Below are 27,087 nucleotides of genomic sequence, written 5' to 3'. Positions count from 1 at the left end.
GAATCATACATGCATCACTAAATAACTTATACCTTGAAAGATATAGGTCACCAGGCAGATGTAAAATAAAATATACTGTACTACAAATTACTATGGTAAAACAATGCACTACTTGTTAAAAATTGCTAGAAGGAAATATTCTCATCAGCAGAGTGGTGACAAAGTCTGGGTTTGTTTTATTCCCTTTTGATCTGTATTGCATTCACTCTTGTGTGTATCTGTCTACAAGTTACACTAGGATTATACAAACAGTCTTGAAGATTATTTATTGCTAAATAAATTTTTGCAATATGGAAGGTCAAATAGAGATAAAATGCCCACAAGCTGGCACTAAAATGGCAGAAAGGAAAGAAAAATACACAACATTCAAAGACTTCCACTATAGCAGTCAGCAATACAAAAAGTAAACTATCTCTTCCCCAGAGTATTTCCTCTAGATAAAGCTGATGTGAATTTCTCAAATGTGAATTCTTAAAATTCTGAACATACCGTAGCCTGTCTAACAAGTATGACAAAACTGCAATCAAGTAGCAAAAGCAGCCATTCTCCAGATACTTGGCACGCACAAAAAAAACACACTCAAAAGGGCAGACCCCTCTCCACATCCTCCCACTTTTTATATTAAAGTTTGTAGGGGTGTTAATAGTCTATGTATATAACTTCTAGTTCATGTACAGCAGATTTTATAATAAGAAACACTTTTGATGTGCTTATTGTTTTCTGTCTGTATGCTTAAGGTCTGAGACTGAGTCAGTTTTGATAAATGCTCTACCCTGGTCAACAAATTCAAACACACAAACAAATACACAATTAAATTACTAAATAAACTTTGAGGCTGTTGAAAACAGTAGAAAGGGACATGCCCCCCAACGTAGTAACCACCTTCATTACTACATAACCACCAAACTGACAAAAACAGCATCATTCAATTACCATTTATAATCACTTAGGTGAAGTGACTGCTTCAAAGTTGAGTGCATTCCCTTGATAAAACTGGTTTTAAAAACAGCATTGCTGCAAATCTGGTAGATGTACTGCCATGGGGAGAACTAACAATAGTTATGCAGAGGCATATCAGTATGGAGTCTGTAAATAAGGACTGTGAAAGTTTTTCCCTGGTCATATGATCACAAGAGTTACACAATAACTGAGTCATGAGACTATTAACACCTTGCCAGTACCTACCCTCAGGCCTTGACTCCCTTTTAATGGAGCACTAGGTCAGTAATACCAGGGGAGAATTTCTGAATATCCATCAAGTTGTTCAGCTCCTTTTAATGGCAGACAGTGTGCACACTGCAAAACGTGGAGTGGAAATTTGTTTCAGTAAAGTGGTAGGAACTGCTCACAAATCTATCTGTCCACCTTATCTTACTTATTTGATAGACATGACTTAGATTTCTAGTCCTAATGTTAATAGGTCTGAAGGATTTTTGGAGGGAATAAGAATTCTTGAACTATAGGATCCTTTGTAGTCTTATAACCAAGGTACAGATCACCCCTAAATTGTCTATGTGACACTAAATATAGAGATAAAGCCTTCAGTCTCTCTTGGTACCTCAGGTCAATTAAACCCATAATCCTTTTAGCTAAAAACCTCTGGAGTCTTTCCAATTGCTTGATATGGTAAACAAGGTACATTCCAAAGGGAATGGTCTAATTAGTGCAGAGTACAAGGATGTGAAGACTTATTTTGATCTAGAGGAGACACCTTCTGCTAAGAGTTATGCAAGGTAAAAGGCTTTCATAACTCCAATTCACTGTGATGGTCAAAGGTAAGGGAGATCTGCACCAAGTATCCACGTCTCTCACTACTTTTTCACTTTGAAGTTGTTGTTTATTTAACTGCATAATGTTGCACTTTTTAACACTGAGTTTGAGGCCATTTTTTGTACACCAGCTATTGACACATGTGACCTCCTAGAGGGATACTTGACAACACCTCCCAACTTACAATCATTTACATCATGGCTTAGCAATTTACAGCTATTACTAAACCTCTACAAAAAAACTAAATTAATGCTTTTCACCCTGAAGCAATACTTAGATCACAAACTTTCCTTCACCATTATCACTTCAAACCACATTAAAATAAAAATCATAAATCACACCAAGCTCTTAGGAGTCATTATAGACATCAATATGAACTCTGACTTGCACAAAAAGCAAGTAATAATAAAAACTATGGGTCACTTTGGTGCTTCAGCTTGCCTTATATTTGCATGTGGTACGATATCAAAAACCTTGGCAAGGTCAAGGTACTCTGTGTAAACAGCTTGCTCACAGTCTATGGCCTGAGTAACCCTTTCAAAGAAGTCCACCATATTCATCAGACAATATCTCATTTTGACAAAGTCAAACTGATGAGGGTAAAGTCTGACAGGATTTATGATGTCATAGTTAATTAGGTAAGCCATGAAGTATTCCATGTTTCGCATACAAAACTCATTAAATTGATAGGTATGAAATGTCTGGAGTCAGTGGTAAGGTCATCCTTGTGGAGTGGCATTGCAACAGGCGGGACAAAGCCAGTTGTTAGGCTCAGGTTAAAGAGACTGAGTGGGTCCACCAATGCTTGATTCATCATCTTCTTTCGGTTGTTCCCGTTAGGGGTCGCCACAGTGGATCACCTGTTTCCATTTCTTCCTGTCCTCTGCATCTTGCTCTGTCACACCAACCACCTGCATGTCCTCTCTTACCACATCCATAAACCTTACCTTAGGCCTTCCTCTTTTCCTTTTACCTGGTAGCTTCATCCTTAGCATCTTTTTTCCCAATATACTCAGCATCCCTCCTCAGCACATGTCCAAACCAACGTAATCTTGCCTCTCTGGCTTTGTCTCCACACCTTCCAACCTGGGCTGACCGTCTAATATACTTATTCCTAATCCTGTCCAACCTCGTCACACCCAGTGCAAATCTTAACATCTTTAACTCTGCCACATCCAGCTCAAACTCCTGCCTTTTTGTCAATGCCACTGTCTCCAACCCATATAATATAGCTGGTCTCACTACCCACTTGTAGACCTTCCCTTTCACTCTTAAAGGTACTCGTCTGTCACAAATCACTCCTGACACTCTTCTCCACCCACTCCATCCTGCCTGTACTCTCTTCTTCACCTCTCTTCCACACTCACAGTTACTCTGAACTATTGACCCCAAGTATTTAAACTCATCCACCTTCGCCACCTCTACTCCTTGCATCCTCACCATTCCTCTATCCTCCCTCTCATTCACACACATATATTCTGTCTTAGTCCTGCTGACCTTCATTCCTCTTCTCTGTAGAGCATATGTCCATCTCTCCAGGGTCTCCTCCACCTGTTCCCTACTCTCTCTACAGATCACAATGTCATCTGCAAACACCATAGTCCACGGGGACTCCTGTCTGATCTCGTCTGTTAACCTGTCCATCACCATTGCAAATAAGAAAGGGCTCAGAGCTGATCCCTGATGTAAACCCACCTCCACCTTAAACACATCCGTCACTCCCACCGCAGACCTCACTGCTGTCACACTGCCCTTGTACATATCCTGTACCACTCTTACATACTTCTCTGACACACCTGAATTCCTCATACAATACCACAACTCCTATTAATTAGGCAACCAGGTAAGTTGTCAGGTCTCCTAGCTGAGGTGTTCTTCATTTTGGAGAGTATTTTCAGTACATACTCTTTCATGATGGTTGTTGGCTTGCTTGATTCCATCTGGGATAACTGGACTTGGAATAGATGTCTCTAATGTGAATTTGGCACTATATTTATCTGCCAGTGTACTGATGATATACATTGGTTCACAGTATGTAGTACCATTGTAAATAAATTCTAGCAGTGTTGAGTGTCATTTCTTATTTTCTTGACATAACTAATGAAGATTTTGTAGGTAGTTGTCTTCGACTTCTGTAGATACTCTGACTTTATGGGATACCTTCATCAGAATCTGATGTCATTCTTTTTAGTTTCTTATCTAGCTGCCTGATGTTCTCCTTAATTTAGGGGGGGGGGGTATTTTCTGCTATGTAGACTAAAGTTTTTTTCCTTTTATTATACAGTTTATTAATGTTTGCTTTTAAACTTTTCCACTTGTTTGGATCCAGTTTGGACTGCCAAGTTAATACATTTGTCCAGGCACAAGTAGAAGGAGACCTGTACATCTGAATTCCACCAGTTCTGTGATGATTGATTCTTACAGTTTGGAGATTTTGATGGAGAAGATTACTTGCTTGTGGTCTGATTTGACCAGTGAGGGTGAACCTTGGTATAGACAGGTGCTAAGTTTGTTTGGACAGCTCAAGTAAACTCTGTCCTTTAGTGGGTTCCCTAACAATCTGGTCTAGAGAGTTCTTATTTATAAGGGTTGCAGACTGGTATAATAGTTAAAGGACAACAATGGGATTCTATTATTAAATGCTCAACATCTCTGTCCTTTTTCTCCCTATTTATTGTCTTTGCTATGAATAAACAACAACACAGCATTTAAAATATTTTAAATCGACTGTGTCTCTCCACTAGAGCAGTACTTTACTGCACTGTGGTGGTTTCACTTTCAAAAAAATGTTTATCCTGCCCTGGAAAAGTCACCAATTCATTGATGTCATCAAGGCCACTGAATACAGGTAATTTTCTGGCCAATTCCCTCCCAAAACTGACATCACCATGACCGTCCTAAAAACCTACCCATGCTGTGATGTCACAGCATCCTGGTCCTTCCCCTACCCATACAGAAAGTAAAGGCTAGAACAAGGAAACAGTACATGAGTCAAGTCTCCTGCTGTGAGCTGTCAATCACAGCAGGTAACACCTCAAATTACCCTTAGCACTTTGACAGCTAGAGAAGTTAGGTGTGAAGGGGTTAGTAGATGAGTCAAAGTAGTACAATTCAGGCTTCACAAAAGACTGCAGTCTAGCCATTCTAACAAGAAGCAGCAGTAAAGAGCACTTTGAAAGTATGTTCTGTGGCATTTGCACTGTTTATGTTTTAAGTAGTCATTGAACAGCATGAAATGTTACTTAAAACGAAATGACTGAAAGACAGCAGTGCATGCATGTAAAATCAGTGCAGTGACAGGAGCTTTAGGAAGAAAGTGGCCTGTGTGATGCAACTTTTTACAGACAAGCACTGCATTGTTCATAGGTTGGTACTAGGCTATCGGCCCTAGGGCCTATACAAGCCTAGCCATAACAATTCCCTGGCTATTTCTTCCCACAATATTTACTTCCCTGGAACCCATCCAGCAGGGTGACTGACGTGATCCCCGGGGTTTAATAATCAGCACTTGCAAGTCTCGAACCCAGGACCCTGCACACCACAGCCACAGCAAGTTACCACTAAGCCATCTGAGCTGTGGGATACCTAGAGGCAGACTAAACAATCAGAATTACTTCAAGATGCAGTCCTCATGTGGTCAGACTCAGAAATTATGTATACAAATATTTCAAAACCTGTAGATAGTCCCGGAGTGGTGTTAAAATGTAAGAAACACCAAACCATGATGAAATAAACATGTTTTTTTGAATCTGTGGGTGCAGTTCTCCTTTAAGGTGTTTACCTCACTGATACATTCTTACATTTGAGGGAAATTGGCTAGGCTTAAAATGACCCAAAGGGACAGCTAGCCTAGTACATACCTATGATATGATGATGTTATAGTACTTAACTATAATATAATCTAAACATTTTCCACATATCCTACATTGGTGCTACAGATTTCCCAGTTTATTAGTGAGTAGTTACAATCTTCCAGAATAACTGGGTTCCTGCTAATATGGAGTTCATTAAGAATATTTACGAATGTTATATGATTTTCTGGAGATAAAGAAGGTATCCTATAACACAACATGATCTGACAGCTGATCATATTAAGTGTGATTTGAATCTCTATAAGCTCCGCTTGTGTGTTTCTAGGTTTCTGTCTCAAAATAATGTGGTCCCTAACAAACATGGATATACCACCACAGTTTTTAACAGGTCTAGTGATAAGCACTGTGATGATATGGGTTAGTGCCGGCACAGCCAGTTGGAGTTCTGTAAAGAATGATATGTCCTTTGAATGTCAAACTGATTTATACAAGGTGCTTTTGTTACAAAAGTATTAGAACTGTATGGCATTTGAAAATCAAAATGTGTTTGTAAGGTTGATAGTGTTAAAAAATGTATCAACAGTGGGTCCTGCTGAACAGAGAAGGAATACACATGTGAGAGTGTATGCATATATGTTAGCAAATGACACTGCGAGAGAAGGGGTGAAAAAGCTAGCTTAACTCTTACTTTAAGAAAAATAATGTTAATTGGGCCATCTGTTGGGCCATGGAAGTGCTTATCTCACAGCTTTGAATAGCACTGGAGATGGCATGTCTGGAAGAAGACTTTGTTCATTAGCTCAGTAAAAACAAGAGAAGCCCCAAGCACAGCCATAAACATTTAGATGTGTACTGTAGCTGTCTATGCTAAATTCCTGTCTCAGATTCAAAGGGGGATACTGTGAGAACCTAGAGTCAGGTGACCTAATGAGGTCATTCTGCCAGCCATCTAGACATTACAAAGAGAAATCTCTCAGCATTGAGTATTCTGTCTTGGGCCTGAAAACAAAAAGGACCATTCACCACATTATTTGCCTTGCTCTATTAAATAAGTAGGGAATAGTAATTCTCCTAGATTCAGTCAGGACAATATAGTGAAGCTTAGTTTAGATATTGTTTTTCTTTATTTGTCTGAGTATGTCCATCAATGTTTTCAATATTACTTGTGATGTGAACTCTGTGGTTTACTGTAAATATATATTCTGTATTTTCATGTTCTTTTATTATTTATTATTAAATATATTTAAAACTTTTATTGGGGCTTGTTCTTTTAGAAAGTATGTAACCTTTGAGAGTGCTTATATTTATTTGGAGACACTGTGTGGACCACTCCTGAAGGCCTATGTCTTAGTCAACTACTACCATATGTATTCGTATTAATATTACACAGTATAATTGGACACCCTTTGTTAAGAGCCTTAAAGTAGCTGGTAGCGGTTCTGGTGGCAGTGATAATTACCTTATAGTCTTGGAAGAAGGGGGCACAGCAGGTGAATCTGTGCCAGCCTTTCCCAGGTTTGTGTGTGTGTGTGTGTGTGTGTGTGTGTGTGTGTGTGTGTGTGTGTGTGTGTGTGTGTGTGTGTGTGTTTGTGTGTGTGTGTGTATGTGTGTGTGTGTGCACGCGCGCACAAATCAAATCTCAAACAGTGTCTATGTCAGCTGCTTGAAGCAGGGACACAAGGCACTGGCTTCACAGAGAGGGTGTGGGAGGACTTAGCTTGGAACCCCAGCAAAGGACTCAACTCTGAGCTGTGCCAGTGCTCTTAAGGGAAACTGTGCTTGATGCAGAGAGGTTTATATCTGGAAACACTGAGTGTATCCATTTGTTTTCCAAGTGGATGTCTCTCTCTCTATTGTCAGTGGTGAGAATTCAGGCTCCTTGATCACTGGCTCAGTGTAGGGATGTCACAAGCACAAAACTCAAGTACTGAGGGAGTGCTCCTTTGGCTCTTAAACTAGGTTTCTAAAAACAAGACATATATGGATGTGCTACAAATGCAAGAGGGCATCAAGGTCCAACAGGTTGTTATTTAGACTTATAGTATTAAATACAGACACCTTGATATTGTCTAATAGTTGAATTGTTTGGGAAGTTAGGTTGCGAGGTCCATTAGCTGGACCCCACCTTCAAAAGGCACAATGGATGCAGCAAAAGTTTACACTCGTATGTGGAAGCCTTTGGAATGAGAGGTGCAAACCATCCTTGGCAAAGCAAGTATAGTTGTCAAACATCTTATTCCATGCTGACACATACCGGACCTCCCTAGAATGACACCAGGTCTTTATCTGATTATTAAAGCTAATCATCTGTTCTTTATACTTCGGCATCAATCATGGAGCTGAAAAGATTCATTTGCCTGGTTTAAGGGTCCTCAGGGCTCTTGCAACCGTCTCAAGCTTGGTTCCTGAGAGACAACTCAAGGTCATCCCACTTTTGTCCAGTCTCATGAGTGTGGAATCAACATGCCTAACTATGGAGTCAGGAGTCATTAATACATTTCTGGTATTTGCATCTCCTGAGGTGTGGGAGATGAAATAGCTATACCCAAATAAAAAAGAATCTGTAGAACAGATAGCTTCCTCCATCACAGCAGCTGTTGTTTATGTATTCTGCTTACTGACTGATTGCTGGTTTAACATTTGCACATTATGAACAAAAATGTGAGAAATAGGCCAGTTACCAGAGTCTGCTGCTGAAGTGCCAATTAATGACTACAGAGTTAAGAGGCACTGCAACATAAATAAACAACATTCAAATCAGGGTAATACACTATTGCTGTGGGGCTAAATACAAAACAATTTCTTAGCTAAACATGTACATATTGCATCAAGAAAGGTTACTGAAGCAGTAAAGAGGGGAAGGGAACAATCAGAAGTATTACTAAGCATATGTTCTTCATGAGAAATTTGAATATCAGTTTTAGCTACTGAACGGTTAAAAAAAAAGTTGGTCTAAAGTGATACCCATGAACGGAATATTCTCTTTTTCTGAGAACTGTGAAAGTGAGATATAAAGAAGTTTTTCTGGTATGATGTAGTGTTGCTGTATCACAATTCATGTAGCATTAATTGGACTTAACAACTGCAGCAGCAATATAAGACTCACATGGGAATTAACAAGAATCCATACTAACATTGCATCTCAGTGAAAGAAATGTGTAAGATGCATAAGAGCAGATACACAATTTGAATACAGTCATAGGCAATATTCAGACACTGATCCAACCCAGTTTGGTTTTGTCAAGGGAAGGTAATGCCTACTAAACCTGGTGGACTTGTTTGAGTAGGTCACTAAGGCAATGGATGAGAGGAAAAGTGCAGCTGTATAAGCTGAACTTACTATAACAGTAGATGTGCGAATGATTATTGTCACAGTAGCCTTAGCTATATGGGTTACATCCTGCCAAGAATATAACAGCAGGTCAGCTTCCAAAGCTTCTGGGCACCTTCCATGCCCCCAAACTGTCAAGAAGCTTGAGCTGGGTTGACTAAAAGACAAATTTGGGTGTGAAGCCCTTCAGTGCTTCCCTGCTGCAAAACAGTACGCTCCTATGAGGCTTTCGAGGATTAATGGTCAGTTTGTGCTTTCCTTTGCTGGGCATATAAATTCTATTTTTTTTAATATTTCAGCCAATAAACAAATAGCCAAGTTGACAAATAGTGCATAGGAAACAGAGAAACCAAATGTGCACAATATATTCCTTGCACTAGCCCACGGTTCAGGAAGAACAGTCTCTTGTCCAGAAGACAGATACAAGCACACCTCAAATTGAGACAAAGTTCCATAAAATAGTCTCTCAGTCAGCAATGAAAAGGAGGCACTGGTAAAATAAAAACTGTCATTTATTAGAACAAAAACTGGTAAGCGCTTTACAAATCCCTCTGGATTGCTTCCTCAGACCATTTTTTTATTATTTTCCTTTTCAGAAAAGTTGCTTTACAGCTAGGAGCACTGTGTTTTAATGGACTGTCTCTAGACTGTAGCATACTTTTAAAAGGAGCACTTCTTTTTTTCTTTCAGTTTAAAAGTAGTGTAAACGCAGTGATAACATATTTTCTGTGGAGAAATGTTGTTTATTTTTCCATTGTGGGGCTGCCATAGGGTTTGAAAGCGCTTTTTACTATGTTTTTTGTCAAAAATTTAACTTTTGTGGACTGTTACTTTTACCAACATTTCTTCTTGTCTTCCATGGGAAAGAGGCACCATTTTGGCTTGGCCATGGAACAGATTGCCAATCCCACAGCTGGTCCTTCTTTCATCCACAGAAAGAAAAGGTTAACCAAACAACCTTTTCCACCATACCAGGCTAGCATTTGCTTGAGCCATAAGTGGGTGGCTCTGCTGTGGCCATTTGCTGTACCTCAGACCATTCATCTTTTACCCCTGATACCTCTGGTATATTACTTACAGTCAGGGATCTAGGAACATATGTGGACAGTAATCTGGCCTTTGACCAACATGTGCCCAAGGCAGTAAGAAAATCATTCGATGTCCGACTTATAAGGAAGGGCATGATATCCAGGTCCAAGAAAGTCATAGTGCCACTTTATTCAGCCCTTATCAGACCCATTCAACGCTACCCTATTTATTTATAATACAGGGCATAAGTAATATGTCCTATGCATACCGCCTCAAGGTCCCATCCCTGTATTCTGTCTCCTACAGGTTTTTAGGGGAGATCTATGCCTGGCATACAGGGCATCGTCGGACCCCACTCTAATTAACTTCCTGCATATCCACAAAACAAACAGGACCAGAATTACCCATTGTAAAGACTTAAACGTTGCCCGTGATATAAATAGGACCTGCTGGAGAGATAGGTATGTATCCCAAAGACTACCCTGTCTATGGAACAGGCTCTCCTTCCATGTGAAGCAGAGTTCTTCCCTAACCCAATTCAAGTGCAACTTGGACAATTGGATGGGAAACCAGAAATTCATCCCTAGTTTGGCACCTATGTCTCTAATGGATGCAGATAACCTGTAAATGGTTCATCTCCCAGGCCCATGCTTGCACTTACAAGGGTAACAGAACTTGTCAGAGATTTGGGATGCATGGCTAGGCTTAAAAAGGCCCTTGTGGTCATTAGACTAGTAAACACATATGAACCTATGAACTATCATCGAGTATGATACACCCTTCAGCAGGTACCTGGTCAGACATATGCAAAAGTTGAAAATCCCAGAAAGGTTCCTTACCAGTAAAATCCAGATTATAAACACATTGTCCTATACAGATCGCCTTAGAGCCCTATCTTTATACTTGGTCTCCTACAGGTTACTGAGAGGTAGTCTATGCCTGGCATACAAGGCATCCTCTGATCCAGCTCTGACAGACATTCTGCACATTTGCAAAAGAAACAGCATCACAAACCACTCGATCCAAGGATTTAAATTTTGTTTGTGACATAAATAAGATATTTTTGGCGAGACAGACATGTGTCTCAGAGGATCCCCATGCTAGAACACACTCTCCAATCATGTGAAGCAGAGTCCATCCCTAATACTATTTAAGAGTAACCTTGACCAATGGCTTGGAAATCAGAAATGCATCCTGGGTCTGGTCCCTGTCACTGATAGACAGAGGCAGACAGTAGTGCCCAAACTAATACTCCCCCGCCACATAACCTCTAGAAACTAACATACCCCTCCTAATAAATGCCCATGATACATAGGGACACAGTTGGGTTGGGTTGATGGCTATGCTCATAAAAGCCCTAATGGCCATTAGCCTAGTAGATACTTATGAACCTATGAACCTATATATATGATTATTGGGCAATGTAAGGAAGCAGCTTTTACAGACAGGTTGAATGATGAACAGATCGGTGTTCCAGGGTTCCTAATGTGGTGTTGAGATCAAAACAAAGAAGCCATTTAAGAGTGCATGAGATAGAAATGTAACAGTTCGTTGGGGTCAGAGTATGAATGAGAGTGTAGGTTAATTAGGGTCTGCTACATATCTATACCGGTGGGCATATTTTGTGATTTAGGCATTCTTTTCTGCTGTCCGAATCTGTTTTTATTTCACAGAGATTACAATGGCTTTTTAGGAGTCTGCATCAAAAACATGCTTTGTCTGCAAGATCAGAAAGCTAGCAATGGTTCATATAGTATTGGGGAAAAAGCACTTAAACAGTCATAACCACATCTCACCTTGGCTGTGCACTTGAACTGGATTTTGCTTGACAGCTTTCATCTGCAGTAAAGGAAATAAAGCAATGTGGTAAATCAGAACAAGTCCATCAATTGTACACCCACAAGAAAAAAAATCAAATGACAAAGAATCAAATGCTATTACCTTTGTAGTTCAGTTGACTGTGTAATAAATGATATGATAAGTCTCTCATACACTAAGGACAAGAGCAGGAAAAAAACAGAAAAGGGGAGCAAAAGAGCACAGCACCACACTAGGTAACAATGTCCAGCGATTTACTCTGCAACTTTTGTCACAGCTATTACAGAAGGAAAGGATAATGTTGTAGAGTAAAATACCTCCCATGTATTGTGACCAGCTTGTTAACAATGGCCATCACAGATGTACAGTAACGTTGGTGCAGTAAGAAAAAGAAAGAAAGAAAAGCTCTTCTCTTTCTATGGCTTCATCTTGCAAGCAGTAACCAAGCCACAGCACTGTCTTTCAAAACAATATTACTTGACCAAAAAAGCACTTTACTTTATATAATAGTGGCTACTAAGTTGGCCATTGTCCCCTTTTTCTTGACCAGTAGACTATACTGCATATAACAGTTATTTAGTCTCAGGAAATGACAACCTGTTTTACTTTGCATCTCTTTGTTAATTGCTTTGCACAATCTATAAAATGATTGTTGTCAGTTATTATTTGACTCATAGGTGGGATGGTCACTGTAGGAGAATGTATTGCTAAATATCCCCTCAGTGTTGTTTCGTCTTACACTTAGTCACTATCTTCCTTCATAGAACAGAGACTGCAGTCATTATATCTTACCTCGATACTGCAGGAACTCGTCACACGGCCCTACTCTTACAAGTTTACTGAGAATCTTGTCACTGTATAATGTAAGCACATTTACCATGAAGAAGCTTGCTGTGAATTAACCTTAATCAGTTAAATACATGTCTGCTCTATAATTGAAAGTCTCTGCGAAACAGACTGTGCACTCTAAGGATCTCTTACTAAGTTGGCAACTGTCGCCTTTTTGAGTAGGTTATACTACATATGACAGTTATTTAGTCTCAAGAAATGACAGACAACCTGTTGTACTTTGCATCTCTTTGTTGATTGCTCTGTACTGGTTATAAACTGATTGCTCTGTTATTATTTGACCTGAAACATGGCTTTGTGACTCACAACTTTATGCTCAACTCAAAAAAGACCCTTTTCCCCAAATTATTCTCTCATGAAAAAAAAATAAGATTTAAAGTCTTCTCCCTTGATAATACAACCACTGAAATCATTTCTCATAGCAAATTATTAGGGGTGATAGTGGATGATAACCTTACATTCGACCTGCATACACAACATTGCGTAAAAAAAAATCATCAAAAACTAGGCTCGCTTTACAAAAAAAAAAACTTTCTCAATGATACAACTAAAACTACACTTGCCACTACTTATCTCCTCCCTCCTCTTCTTTATGTTGCTCCCATCCTTACTAACCTCCACTCTTAACAAAAATTAAAACTTGAACAATGATATAACAAAGTTGCTAAATTTGCAGGCAAATACTCCTTTAATAATCTACCACTGTATAGCACTAAAAAGCCTAAATTGGTTAGAACTTCCTCATCAACTAACACATACATGGCTTCTTACCACCTATAAAATTATCCAGCATCCATCTACCTGTCCAGAACTAAAAAAAACATTTTACACAACTATGTTCCCAGTCGGTCACTGTAATCTAGTGACCAAAATCTTGTAGAAAGTTGCTAAGGCCTGGAACTCATTACCTGTGTCCATCAGGTCAATACCCTCCCTCCCATCTTTCAAAATCACTCTGAAAGATTTCCTAGCTAAAATCCAGCTCTGTTCTTGTTCAAAACCAGGATACACTATATTCCTAAATGTGAAAAAGTACCTTTTCATTCCTTATATGCTCTTACTCTCCCTTCTTCACTTACTTCCTTAGTTCTATCAAATTCTCTTATCTGACTTTCTCTCAAAGTATACCATAAGCCTTTTCCCCTCACTTCATATTGCAATTCCTGTTTGTATTAGACTAACTTATCTTTAATTTCTGTACATACTGTCTAAAATTTCTCTAAATATTAAATGATTGTTATAGAACTTGTTTTGATTCTTAACCTATGTTTTTATATTATGTCTAATTTGTTATAATTATTTAAACTGCAGATGTTTTTGTTTTATTTTTGAAGATTGTAAAATTATTGTTCTTAAAATGTTGTGTAATAATTTGCAGCTTTTCTCCTCAGGCCTCCACTGAAAGTGGGCTTCTACTCAGTTGAACCTTCCCAGTAATCAAATGTCAATAAATTGTATCTTTAATTTTTACTTCATTGACACTATTGCCAATATTACCTCTACCTTTTCCCATCCTCTCTCCAACACCAACACTACTTCTTCACCATCTTCTACTCACTACCCCTCTCTATCCAATGACACTCTCTCTCCAAATGGAATACATATGACTCCTCCACCACGTTTTACACTCTCTTCTATACCTACCTTCCAGATCAAAAAAACTGCTTCTAAAATGAAAGCCCTGCTCCAACTCCGATGACAATATCTCTGTCAAATTCCTCAAACTTGCAGCAGACTCAGTGGCCTACCCCATTAGCATTTTGATTAACAGATCCATACAGGAATCTTACGTCCCTGGCTTCTGGAAAAAAATCTATAATACTACCACTTCATAAAGGTGGTCCCTCAGCTAGTATCTCCAACTTATGACCCATAGCTTTACTCTCCCCATCTCAAAAATTGTAGAAAAGTGTGTTCAAAAACAACTTTTAGACTACTTTCTAAAACATAATCTTCTGTCCCCTACTAAGCATGTTCTCCGTCTCAAAAGCATTTTATACTATCTCTCACTCTATCCTTCTCTCTCAACTCTCTAGTAATGGCCTTTCTACTCAGTCTCTTAAGTGGTTCAAAAGCTACCTCTCTAATAGACAGCATGCTGTTAAATGGCAGAACTCCATTTTCCCTTATATCCACAACCATACTGGTGTTTCCCAAAGCTCAATTTTAGGCCCTCTTCTGTTCAACATTTTTATTAATAATCTCCACCAAGCTATTCAGCAGGCCTCCCTAGTCCAGTATGCAGACTCCACAAATTTGGTTATGCCCACAACTCAAATAATCTAAAGCAAATCACCCAAGCTGCATTTACCACAGTAGAAACCTGGCTTCACAATAATCACCTCCCTTTAAATCCTAAAAAAACAAACTTATGCTCTTCTCTCCCAAGAGAAATTTACCCCTTAATATAGCTGACTTCGAAATTATCTCCCTTAACTCTACAAAAATTGAGTTAGTTACCCATACTAGACTATTATGGGTAATTATAGATAAAAATCTTAAATTTGATCATCACATTCAAAATAACATAAATGGTACTTATTGCAACCAGATTCTGAGCTGGAAAAGCAGCTCAGTGGCAACCCTTTGTCGTATCGAGAAATGTTATATATCATTCAACAAGATTTGTAAAAGAAGCTCAGATATACATGTGACAAATTACGTTTTTCCCCCCGGAAAAGTAAAGAAGGACCACCTGTCATGCCTTTCAAGTGTAGGTAATTTTGTATTTCATTACTGGTGTTCAGACAATGCATGCCGATACACAATAGGTGGTTCGGGTCACTTTGCAAGTTAAGTGCATTCATATTTAGTAAATCGTCCCTTGATTTCAACTGCTGACATATGAGTGAAACCCCTGTAGGTATGCCAAATCCCTTTCAGGAACTGACCGTCAGCTATTTTTCTGCCATGCACGAATGTGTTGAGCATGACCGCTCTGGCTGTGGATCCCCCTAGAAATGACACCGGACATTCATACATGAAGTATTGTAATGACATACCATTTCACTGCTTTCCTTTCAAATATTTGTAGTGAAATGTGTAATAATGTACATTTCTATGTATTTTGACCACATAATGTACAGCACATGATAAAATTGCCATTTCAGCACGCACTTGGAATCTGCTTGCGATAGTTGCACAAGAAGCATTTTAATGATATTCCATTTCACTGTTTTCCTTTTCAAATTTCTACTGACATGTTTAATAACATACATTTCAATGTTTTTAGACCAGCAAATTTAGTGTTCATGATACCAGTGGGGTGTCAAGACACAGCTGCAATCTGGTTGTGATAATATGTAAGTACCACATAAACAAAACCCACAAAAAACTGAGGCTACTGTATAAACATAACACATTTGTCTCCCTCCCTTCTAAACAAGCACTGGCTTTATCAAACCTTTTGCCTTCACTAACTTATTGTGTTCCCTTACTAAGCAATCTGCAGTCTTTCTTAATGACACAATTAGAAACTTGCTATAACAAGATTGCTAAATTTGCTACAAATAGTCGCCACTCCACTCATCACTGTATTGTCCTAAAGCAACGACAATGGCTTGAACTCCCCCATTACCTTCTCCTCCTTCAGCTCACAATCTCTCATAAACGTATACATAAATCTCAGGACTGTCCAGCACTCAGCTCCCTATTTACCCTGTACACTCCAGCTTGTCCCATACCCTCTGAACACCAATACATTCTCCAAGTACATAAACCCAAACTACCTGCTGGTCAACTCTTAATACTCCTGGACAATTTCCAAAATTTGGAATAATCTTCCAGCATCTATAAGCCTTCAACTGAGACCTTCTAACTTCAAAACTGCATAGCACAGTCACTTCTCTTCCAGGTGGATTTGTACCTGCTCAATTCCCTCCTCAGGCATTACCTAAACTCAATCTTTCCAGCTTATTTACTCACAATTTACTTTCTTTCTTTTAAACTCCCAAAAGAATGCTTCATCTAACACCCCGTATTCTCATCTTTTAACTCCTTCCTCCTTCCCCCACCCTTCTCTCACTAGTCTCCACTCTCCCTTTACCTTACCAAACCACCTTCCTCCTCTTCCTGCCACCTTTCTCTCACTATTTCCCACTCTCCCTCTACTTTACCAAACTTCCTTATCCTTTATTGTGTGACTGTCCACTAACTTTTACTAAACCCCACACATCTTCTTCTCTGACTGCCCCACTTCTCATTCCTATACCTCTGTGCTATCATAAACCCTTAACCCTATGCCTTCACACTAATCCTTTACTTCCATGTTCCCACTTCTTGATCAAATAAAGTTTCAGTTGATATACTCCCTTACTTTTGCGTATAACAACTTGTTATTGTCTTCTGCCAAACACCACTGTATTATGCTTTGTATCGTACTTTATAATATGAAATTCTTCTTTATTGTTTTTCCAATAAGTTTATGTATCGTCTGTAATTTTATTCATTATTTTATAAGATACTTCTTATGTAAAATATGATTTAATTTTGTTTTGTTCTGTATTTTATATATCCCTGGAGCTTGTTTTGGTTTTGTTTTGTACTCTATGTATGCTCCCTGGAGCTTTTCTCCCCAGGCCTCCATTGAAAATGGGCTAGCCTGACCCAGTGGACTTTCCTGGTAAACAAATGTCAACAAATAAATAAACAGTATTGCAGGAGAGCAGCAGTAGTATATTGGTCCATTATATCCACAATTACTAAATCCTATATAAAGATAAGAAATATCTGAGAATATATAACTGGATACAGAAACTAGGTAATGTGCCTTTAAATGTGTGCTGCAGTGTAGAGTGTGGGAATGTTCTTACAACATTTTAGGAGCATGCTCTGTATTTGTTGGTAATGAGCTCTTAATTTTCGATTACTGTGGTATAAAAGGAGGTCCTCAGTTCCAAGTTAAGTTTCTTACCTGGGGGACCATCTTGAAAGAAGAACCTAAAAGCATGGAGTACGCCTGCCCAGCTGGGGCAGAGTCATTGAGAGTACCTGGGGAACTACCTGTGACTGAGAGTTGGAGTTTAGGCCTAGGCAAGGTTTACAGCCTGAACATCTTGTGACAGTCTGTTTCCTGAAGTGGCTATCTGTAGTGTGTAAAGCCACCAGAAATGTACTATTTTGTGGAACTGTAAGCCAAAGAATTGTGTTTTATTTAACTTGGGGGCAGAAAAGCCACAAAACGCTGTTATTTTTGTTTCCTGATAACATGTATTCAATAAACCTATATTTGTTATATAACTCAGTGCCTCCAATGATCTTTGGGCATACACTGGTGAAGGACATACCCAGATGGCCAACGACTTCCTCACAGTACCTCTGCTACCAAGTGCAAACATGTTATGGGCCATTCATTTTCCACAGCACAATATTTGTTGTTTCCCTGAGCTGTTTGTACTGCTGTTCCTGAAGGGGTTACCTGTAAATCCAACATGGAATATTTACTAAAAAGACTCCTTGAGTCACAGGTGAAAACTGACCAGAAGCTGGTGCAACTTCAGCAACTGCTAGTTGTACTAGTCACTGTATCTGCCAACCCCCAAAATGGTACCAGCCATGAATAAAAACTGACAAGGAGGATGACCTAACATCCTGTCTGTGGTTTTTGACTGCTATGCCACAATACAAAACTGGAACCCAGCAGAATGGGAAACAATGCTGTCTTTCCAACCGACACAGTGGATTGAGACAGCACCATAATTCCATGTCCACTTCTACTATGGCTATGACACTTGGCATTAAATAGCAAATGTGCAGATCAGTGATCCAGGCACAAGCAACTGCAACCCACATCATGGTGGAGATAGTAAGTTGTTCCATGGATTGTGGGATGACATGCAACAAATGTATAGTGACAGAGTATAGGAATATAGGGAGCAGAGCAGACAACACTGTTGAAGTCACTGGCAGCAAATGTTGCCTCCATCGGTGGTTCCATGAAACATACTGTGACTGTCTTCAGATCTGTCTCCAGAAGTAATTCCTTTTGTGCTGATGAAGGGGTCAGGATGTGGAACCTAAGTGAGAGTGCTGAGACTATTGGAAACACAGCCTCACTGTTACCCGTGGGTGGACAAACTGCCATGCCCTGTCATGGTCATGGTCCAGGTCATAGATGAAGGCACTCCTCTGCCTCAACTCCTGGGAAATCTCATCACATTGCATGTGCACAATCACTTAATTATATCCCCCTATAACCTGTGGACCCACAGGCTGCCATCCCTGCTTGTGGTTGATGACCACTTCATAAGCAACAGTGCTTATCAGGATCAGCTCACAGTATACACTGTCAGGGTGGATGCCCATGATCCCATAATTCTACACATTTCCTCCCATAGACCTCATCAAGCCTCAATATGGCAGGCTAGCATAGTGGATGACACCAATGGTCCCAACATAATAGCTTCATCCCTCCAGTGTATTATGTGATCCCAAACTCCCTCCAACTTCCCATGGTATGTGGCTATGATGTTTATTTCCCATGATTCTACCCCATGCCAAAGTATTGTAGCAACCTTTCAATGTGTCTCTCCTAATTACTCCCACGATCCTACCCTTCTCACAGTGATGCAGCCACCTTTCACTAAGCTAACCAGACAACTCCCATCATCTTATGCTACAGTGTTGTAGCCACCTGTCACTGGGTCCCACTTACCTGAACAAATGACTATGAATGTTCCCAGCAAACACCCCCAACCTGTGTGGGTACGGTTATGTCTGATGCACAGTGAGGTCAGTCCTTACATTGCCCTGCATAGTCTGGATGTGATGATGCACAAATGAATTTACTCTTTGTTGTCTGTTTCAAGGCATTGTCAATGCTGCAATATATTGTGCCCAGCCCTGTCTCAGCTGCTGCACTGCTGCTGCTGCTTTGTCTTTCTTACCTGAATCTCCACTCTGCCTGTCTACTGCTGGAAAGCAGTCTCCACTCTGCCTGTCTACTGCTGGAAAGCTGGTATTGAAAGTCCCGTCAAAATTGTTTGTGTAATGTCATGTTGTGCAGCAGTGCACACACAACAAAAAGTCTTGCTGCAGATTTCAGGACTGTACTGCAGTGTCCCTCCTGACATATCTAGGCAGGCAGCATAAGCATCCACCGAGTAGGCCAAAGATATAATCCACTATATTACATGCTTCAGTATGTGCTGCATTATAGGCCATTTCCTGCATAGTCTGGGGATTGCAGATGGTGTCAGGACTCCAGGGCACAACTGACATCACCTGCAACACATAAACATTATATTATATGTGGCCACTCCCCACTTGTGTGGCACCTGTGTATATAGATTTATCCAGTCTGTGTGTGTACTTACTAGCTCGATGAGATGACTTTGTGGGAATTTCTTTGCAGGAACCTTTGATATTGGTTGGGCGTGTACCAGATATGAAAATCATTAACACATATTGAATAATGCAAAGAGATTATACATAATATTCTCTGCATTACAGGCTATCTGGCAGTTAATAGAGTGGAAGCCTCTCTGGACCAGGTGGGGACCTAATGGTAATATTTGTGCAATCAATGACTCCCAGACCTCAGGAAAATGAGCACTACCTCAGAATGCTATATGGTGCTGGTTCTCTTATCTCCACTCTTGGGGAACCACATATGCTCCTCCAAACACTGCAAAATGATGTCAAGGAAATGGTTCAGGACTCAGGAAGTTGAGGCCTGTGACAGACCTAATGTGTCCCCAGTAGGTCACTGAAAGGTCCCTGTAGCTAAGATGGTTACAGCTACATATATCTTAGTTTCCCCTAGAATAGGCATACCACATATCACCCTTAATTCTGCTTGTGGGTAAAACAGTTCAACAAGGTCCCATACAACCTCCTTGTTCATATGGAAATGGTTTGCAAATCTGCTGGTCACACCGCTGGTGGTACTTCAGACATTGCATGTACTGTGTGGATGGCCTCAGTGCAAAAAACATTGAGGACACTGGCTCTGGGGTGTCTGTTACCTTGTACTGTTGAGCTATAGCTTGCTGCTTACATTGCTCCCTCATATACACCATGATTCTTGGTGAATAAAATGTATACTCACCATGGTACAGCACATCTCTTTCACATGTTTCTGAATTGGTTCACCATTTTGGATTTCCTCATTTGCATACGCCATGTGGTTCACTTGCATGAAGTTCTTCATTTCCACATCAATATGCACTCATTAGCATGAACTGCATGTCATTGTTTTGAGGTTTGGCAACTGCATTATCCATGCCTTTAAATCACCATTCATTGTATGATGCCTCTACTTACCTAAGCTAACTTGTACTATGCACTAAATGTATATGAGTCTAGGCCATAATCCCCAAAGTAAAGAACATGATTCTGAATACATACACATTTGCTGTATTAACTACTTTGTTACTGTTCTATAAAAAGTCATAACTCAATAATTGTAAAAAAAAGCAATAACTCACTACTTTAAAACTGTTCAACTATTTTAAAAATTTGAGCTAATATTTCAGTTAACAGCATTTCACTTTTTTTCAGATATAAAAACTTCTACCCTTCCACCCTGCTGTGCCATCTGGCAACCCTTCCAGTGGCTCAGGCTCACATCATAACCAAACTACAGCAGCACAGACAGACACTCTGCTTCTTTGCCAGTGGTTTACCACATCAAAACACAAGTAATTCATGTGAAAAAGCAGCTACTCAAACTAGGTACCTGGAAGACGACTGCCAGGTACATGACTTGATATGCAGTCTGTTTAGAATGAAGGTCAAATAGGACTGTCCATCTAACTGCTGGATTTTAACAGCATTTAAATGTCTAATGGTCACACTTTAAAATAAATCCCAGATTTTATTCCATGTGTATGGAACAGTGACTGTGGTATTGATCACAGCACAACATGTTTGCTACATTCCTTAACCAAATCCCACTGTTCCCTTTCCAGAATAAGAAATACTGTGCCACTAAATTAACCCCCTATTCACAGCAGTTTTTTTTAGTTATGATATTTTATTTTATTCATTAATTTGTTTGTTAATTTATTTACTTTCTAGCTATAAATCTATATATTTATCTGTCTCCTGCTGTTGACTGGGATACTCTGGCTTGGCTAAAAGTTGTTTTCAGCAGAATCTCTAGAGGAAAAGCTTTGCAAGAAAATGCAATTCATACTGACCTTGAAACTGAAGAATTTACATTGACAATGATATTGACATAAAAGAAATTACACAAGCAAATACAATTTACACTGGTACTGACATTGATTTACACTCTGCATACATACACACTGTTTACATTTTCGAACATAAGTAAATTAGATTTCAAATTATAAACTGTAAATATATTTTCAGTTTCTAATATGTACAGGTGTTATGGTCAGTTCTTGTCAACTGTAAGTAGTGCACACATGTAATATACAGGGTAGAGAGTAGGATGTAAGGTAACCGATATACATAAAACTGGTGAAAGAAATCAGAGTATGTCAAGGAGGAAAGGAGTATGGAAGAGAAGATATAAGTAACTGGTTACATAAGGGTTTGAGAGAAAGGGAGGAAGAAATATAATAGATTAATTCTAATATCAGAGATAACGGAAGGCATTTTTATTATTCAGAAAATGAAAAGTTAGAAAGTTCATTATTACAAAATAAAATACAATTATAAATGCCTCCTAATTTTAGTTTCTGATAAAAATAATAAAAAAGACACTGTGATTTATATGAGAATATGGTGCAGAAAGAAAAGTGAAAGCCATTTAAGATCCCACAAATTGTCTTGTCTATTACCTGATTTTCCATTTTCCATGGCTGCCTTCTTTGGGAAAGAGGTAGCTGAAATACTGCTTCCATATCGACTGTACATGTTACTTTGTGCTGCCATTCCCAAGTGATCACTGGTGAAGCTGCAACAACAAAAAAGAGAAGGACAAAAGGACAGGGGGGAGAGAAGGAAGGATAAAATGGGAAGAAGCACAAGAACAATGATGGAAATATGCAGAATAAGCCAGGTGAAATGAATTATAGCAGCAGATGAGAAGTAATAAGTAGCAGAGAAAAACAAAAAAGAACAGGGTAGGGTGGGAAAATGAAGAGAGAAAATGAATGCATGCATGCATTTGAAATAATGATGAGTCTGCTGAATCCTGCCTGAGACAGAGTCTAACCAAGTAATTATGCTGAAAATGTCTAGGATATCCAGTATTTAGAAATTATACCACAGTCTATGAGAAAACATATAAGGTACATTGGTTATTCAATGGTGGCTGGTGACTTCAAAGCATGGGTTACGGGGTTACTGCAGGAGGAACTGAATGGGTGGGGCTAATTAGAATGGGGCAGGGCTATATTATGGCAAGGTCAACTTCAAGCATAGTTATAGCTCTACATTAATAACTGATCATACACTACTGCACATGCTAAATAGTTTGCCAATAATAGTCTTCATCTCACATGCCAGAGCTACTTTGAGAAGGAGAAATCATATCATATGTATGAGATGGCTATAGCCACTTATTGATGGTGTACATCTCAGATATCTCAGATGTGTGACTGTGAGCAAATAAAAAATAATGGCCATAGTACTGTATTTCAACTGGTTTCAATTAAATGCATACTAGCCCTGCAAAGCAGATCAATGACTGTCTAAACAAAACCAGAGAAAAGCAGATGTCAGTCATTTTTATCCACGGACTGTTCCAGGACCCACCAATTACAGCCACTTTACTCACTGTATATACCTCAAATATCTTTCGTCAAATACAAATAAGTACAAATGGTCACAGTAATGACTTGTTTTATTCAAACACAGTGTAGCCCTGCAAACCAAATAAATTACAGGAAAAAAGTACAGTTTTGTACCTACCATAAATGTAGATGCCCAACAGATATGCAACTGCAGTCATAACATATGGGTTGTCCTGCCTCAGGCAGCCCTCGGTCGGCCGGATTCCAAAGTCTGGGTCCGGCATCGGCCGGTGTCGCCTCCTCTCCGACGTCAGAATAGCTGGAGTATAAAGGCATCGGCCGACGCCATCTTCTTCAGTGTTTCTTGCCCCAGATGCCAGGTGCCCTCCTAGGAAGGCTAAATTTAGTGAATGGATAAACAATTCCAGACATGCACAACAGTGATAAACAGATACACCATTGGAGATACCCCTAGCTAATAGGAATAGGGGTAGTGTACCCATAAAGAAAGTTGCAGAGGGGTAGGAGGGTGGGAAAATCCAACTGCAGTTGCATATCTATCGGACATCTACATTTATGGTAGGTACAAAACTGTACTATGTCCTTCAAGAATGCAACTGCAGTCATAACATATGAGTTGAATACCATAGCCAAGCTGGGGGTGGATGGAACTAAGAAAGGAATGGTATAGCTAAAATGCCCTGCAGGACTGCCGAAGCAAAGCCTGCTCAGGATCTGGAGTATAAGATAAGGTTGTAGTGCTTGATAAATGTATGCACGGAGCTCCATGTAGCAGCCTCTAGAATGTCCTTTGTAGCCACTCCTCTTAGGAAAGCTGTGGATGTGGCTATAGCTCTGGTGGAATGTGGCCTAATATTGGCTGGCACACCTTTTCCATGGAAAGAATAGCAGAATCTGATGCAGTGTCCAATCCATTTTGAAATTGTTTGGAGATTGCTTTTCCTTGTACTCCAGCAGCATAGGCTACAAACAGTTGGTCAGACTTTCTGGTGGCCTTAGTTCTGTCCAAGTAGTAGCGTAGTTGCCTGTGTATGTCCAAAGTATGCAGCAGTTTTTCCCCCCTGTTTTGCGGATTGGGGAAGAAAGTAGGCAGGTGAATAGCTTGATTTAGAGACACCCTGGAAATTACTTTTGGCATGAATGTAGGATTGGTTCTTAGAGAAGCTCTGTCCTGATGAAAAATGAGGAAGGGAGGTACTGCCATGAGTGCCTGTATCTCCGAGACTCATCTTGCAGATGTGACTGCCAATAGAAAAAACGTTTTCCATGATAGAAATTGCATTTCTGAAGTTGCTGCTGGCTCAAAAGGAGGAAGAGTTAATTTTTCCAAAACGAAATTGAGGTCCCATGCAGGTACTGGCTGTTTTTTGGGAGGTTTGATATTCTTTATCCCCCTTAGGAACTGTCTTACCAAAGGATGTGAAAACACTGGTGGATCACAATTGTATTTTGCTGAGATTGCTGAGGCGTGAATCTTTATAGAAGAATATGAGAGTCCAGTATGAAACATTTCTGCCAAGTATTCCAATATTTGAGGTATACTCAGTAATGTTGTATCCTGACCCCTGTTGGCATTCCAGATGCTGAATCTCTTCCACTTGGTTGAATAGGTTTTTCTGGTGGAAGGTCTGCGTGCTTCCAGTAAGATCTCTTGAACTTTTTTGGAAACAGAGATAGCGGAAGGAGTCATGGTAACCTCCAGGCTGTCGGATGCAATGTTTTCAGGTTTTGATGGACAGTCCTGTAATTGTGTTGTGTTAGAAGCAGGGGCCATAGGGGCAGAGGCCACGGTTTGGTCCGAGTTATGCTCAACAGCAATGGGTACCAGTGTTGCCTTGGCCAGTCTGGAGCTATCAAAATGCCTGTTGGTTGTTCTGCTTTGATCTTCAGTATCACCTTGGTCAGCAGAGGTAGAGGAGGGAATGCATAAACTTTTAGGGAATTCCAGCTGAAGGAGAGAGCATCCATTTTCCAGGCTAGAGGATGGTGGGTCCTTGTGCAGAACTTTTCCAGGTGATGATTCATGTGAGAAGCAAAGAGATCTACATCCGGTCTTCCCCATGTCTTTGTTATTTGTGAGAAAATGTGAGGATGCAGCATCCATTCGTGTGGATCCAAGAAATTTCTGCTCAGCTTGTCCGCCAGTACATTGTCCTTGCCTGGCACAAACTGGGATTGCAAATGTATGTCCAGACTCAGGGATTTTTCCCAGAGAATCATTGTTAGTCTGCAGAGGGGATAAGAATGAGTGCCTCCCTGCTTGTTTATATACCACATGACAGTGGTGTTGTCCGTCCTTATTAGCAAATGTCCTTGTTGTAGTGATTTTTCGAAAGTCTCGATTGCATGTATCACTGCCAACATCTCTTTTTGGTTTATGTGCAGATGTCTTTCCCTTGGTGTCCATAGACCTTGAATGCATCTGCCCTCCATGTGCGCCCCCTATCCATGATCTGAGGTGTCTGTTGTAATCATTTGACCTGCTTGAGGTCTGTTGAAAGACATGCCTTTGTTTAACTGACTTGCTTGAGCCCATCACAAAAATTCTTTTTGCAGACATGGAATGAGTGGGATTACGTCCTTTAGGCTTTGGCTGAGTTGGGACCATAAGCTTTTTAAGTACCATTGCAGCTTTCTCATATGAAGTCTTGCCAAAGGTATCAGAAGAATGCAAGATGCCATGAACCCCAGGGCCTGCAGGATTTTCCTTGCAGTCAGCTGGGAGAGCTTTGCTAGGCCTTTGAAGTACTCTGGTAACTGCTGTTGTTTTTCCTCTGTGAGGTAGGCCATTTGAGTTTCTGTGTCCAGTTTGGCTCCTAGGAAAATAATCTGTTGGGATGGCAGTAGTCTTGATTTCTGTATGTTGACTGTGTATCCCAAGGCCTGCAGTAGTTGAATGACATAGTCCAAGTTTGCTATTAAGGTTTGTTTGTTGTCTGCTTGTATGAGGCAGTCGTCCAGGTAGGGGTATATTTGAATCCCCTGGAGTCTGCAGTGTGCCACTACTGATGCCAGGCATTTCGTGAACACTCTGGGTGCAGTAGATAAGCCAAACGGCAATGCTGAGAATTGATAATGCTCTGTCCCTGGAAGAAATCTGAGGTATCTTCTGCAGCTTTGTCTGATTGGGACATGCAGGTATGCCCCCTTGAGGCCCAGAGTGACCAGCCAAGACCCCTTGCCCAGCATGGGAAGGAGTTGCTGCAACGTCAGCATTTTGAACTTTGGCACAATGAGAAAAGTATTTAGAGTAGACAAGTCCAGTATAGGCCTCCATTTGTTTTCTTTTCTTGGAACAAGGAACAGTCTTGAATAAAATCCCTGGCCTTGTTCCTGAGGAGGAACCCTTTCTATTGCTTTTATACTTAACAGCTTTGAAACTTGAGTGAGTGCCTCTGCCCTTTGATGATGTGGCAGGTTTGGCATGCCTTGTCTTATTGGTAAAGTATGGAAGTGGAATCTGTAACCCTTGTCTATTAAATCCAGAATCCAGTTGTCCTTGGTTAAGATATGCCAGTTTTTTGAGAATAAGGATAATTTTCCGCCCAAAGGTGCTTCTCTTTGAGCCTTTGTAGGCGGTATGAAAGTCAAGAAAAAATGTTCCCCAACGGGGTACTTAGCTTTTAGATGACTTCGGTACTGAAAACACAGGAGCTGACCGACCGGCACTTGTGAATTGCTTCTGCTTCGGGCGCCGCGCGGCAAGAAAGACTGAAGAAGATGGCGTCGGCCGATGCCTTTATACTCCAGCCGTTCTGACGTCGGAGAGGAGGCGACACCGGCCGACGCCGGACCCAGACTTTGGAATCCG

At 40.2% G+C, this 27,087-nt stretch overlaps 1 protein-coding gene across 1 annotated transcript in view; it reads right to left on the bottom strand.

Annotated features, from left to right (window-relative positions):
- Positions 1–27,087, bottom strand: part of ATAT1 (alpha tubulin acetyltransferase 1) — a 920,612-nt gene that overhangs the window by 49,330 nt on the left and 844,195 nt on the right. The window contains exons 10-11 of the mRNA XM_044084476.1: positions 22,359–22,474; positions 11,739–11,781 (exon numbers count right to left, since the gene is read on the bottom strand). Coding sequence (XP_043940411.1) covers positions 11,739–11,781; positions 22,359–22,474 — 159 coding nt within the window. The remainder of the gene's footprint in view (positions 1–11,738; positions 11,782–22,358; positions 22,475–27,087) is intronic.

Source organism: Protopterus annectens, chromosome 9.part0 (assembly GCF_019279795.1).
Source record: "Protopterus annectens isolate FY-2018-M chromosome 9.part0, PAN1.0, whole genome shotgun sequence".
NCBI classification, from domain to species: Eukaryota; Metazoa; Chordata; order Ceratodontiformes; family Protopteridae; genus Protopterus; species Protopterus annectens.
The sequence above is the reverse complement of the archived record's forward strand: the minus strand, read 5'-3'. Positions and strand labels throughout refer to the sequence as shown.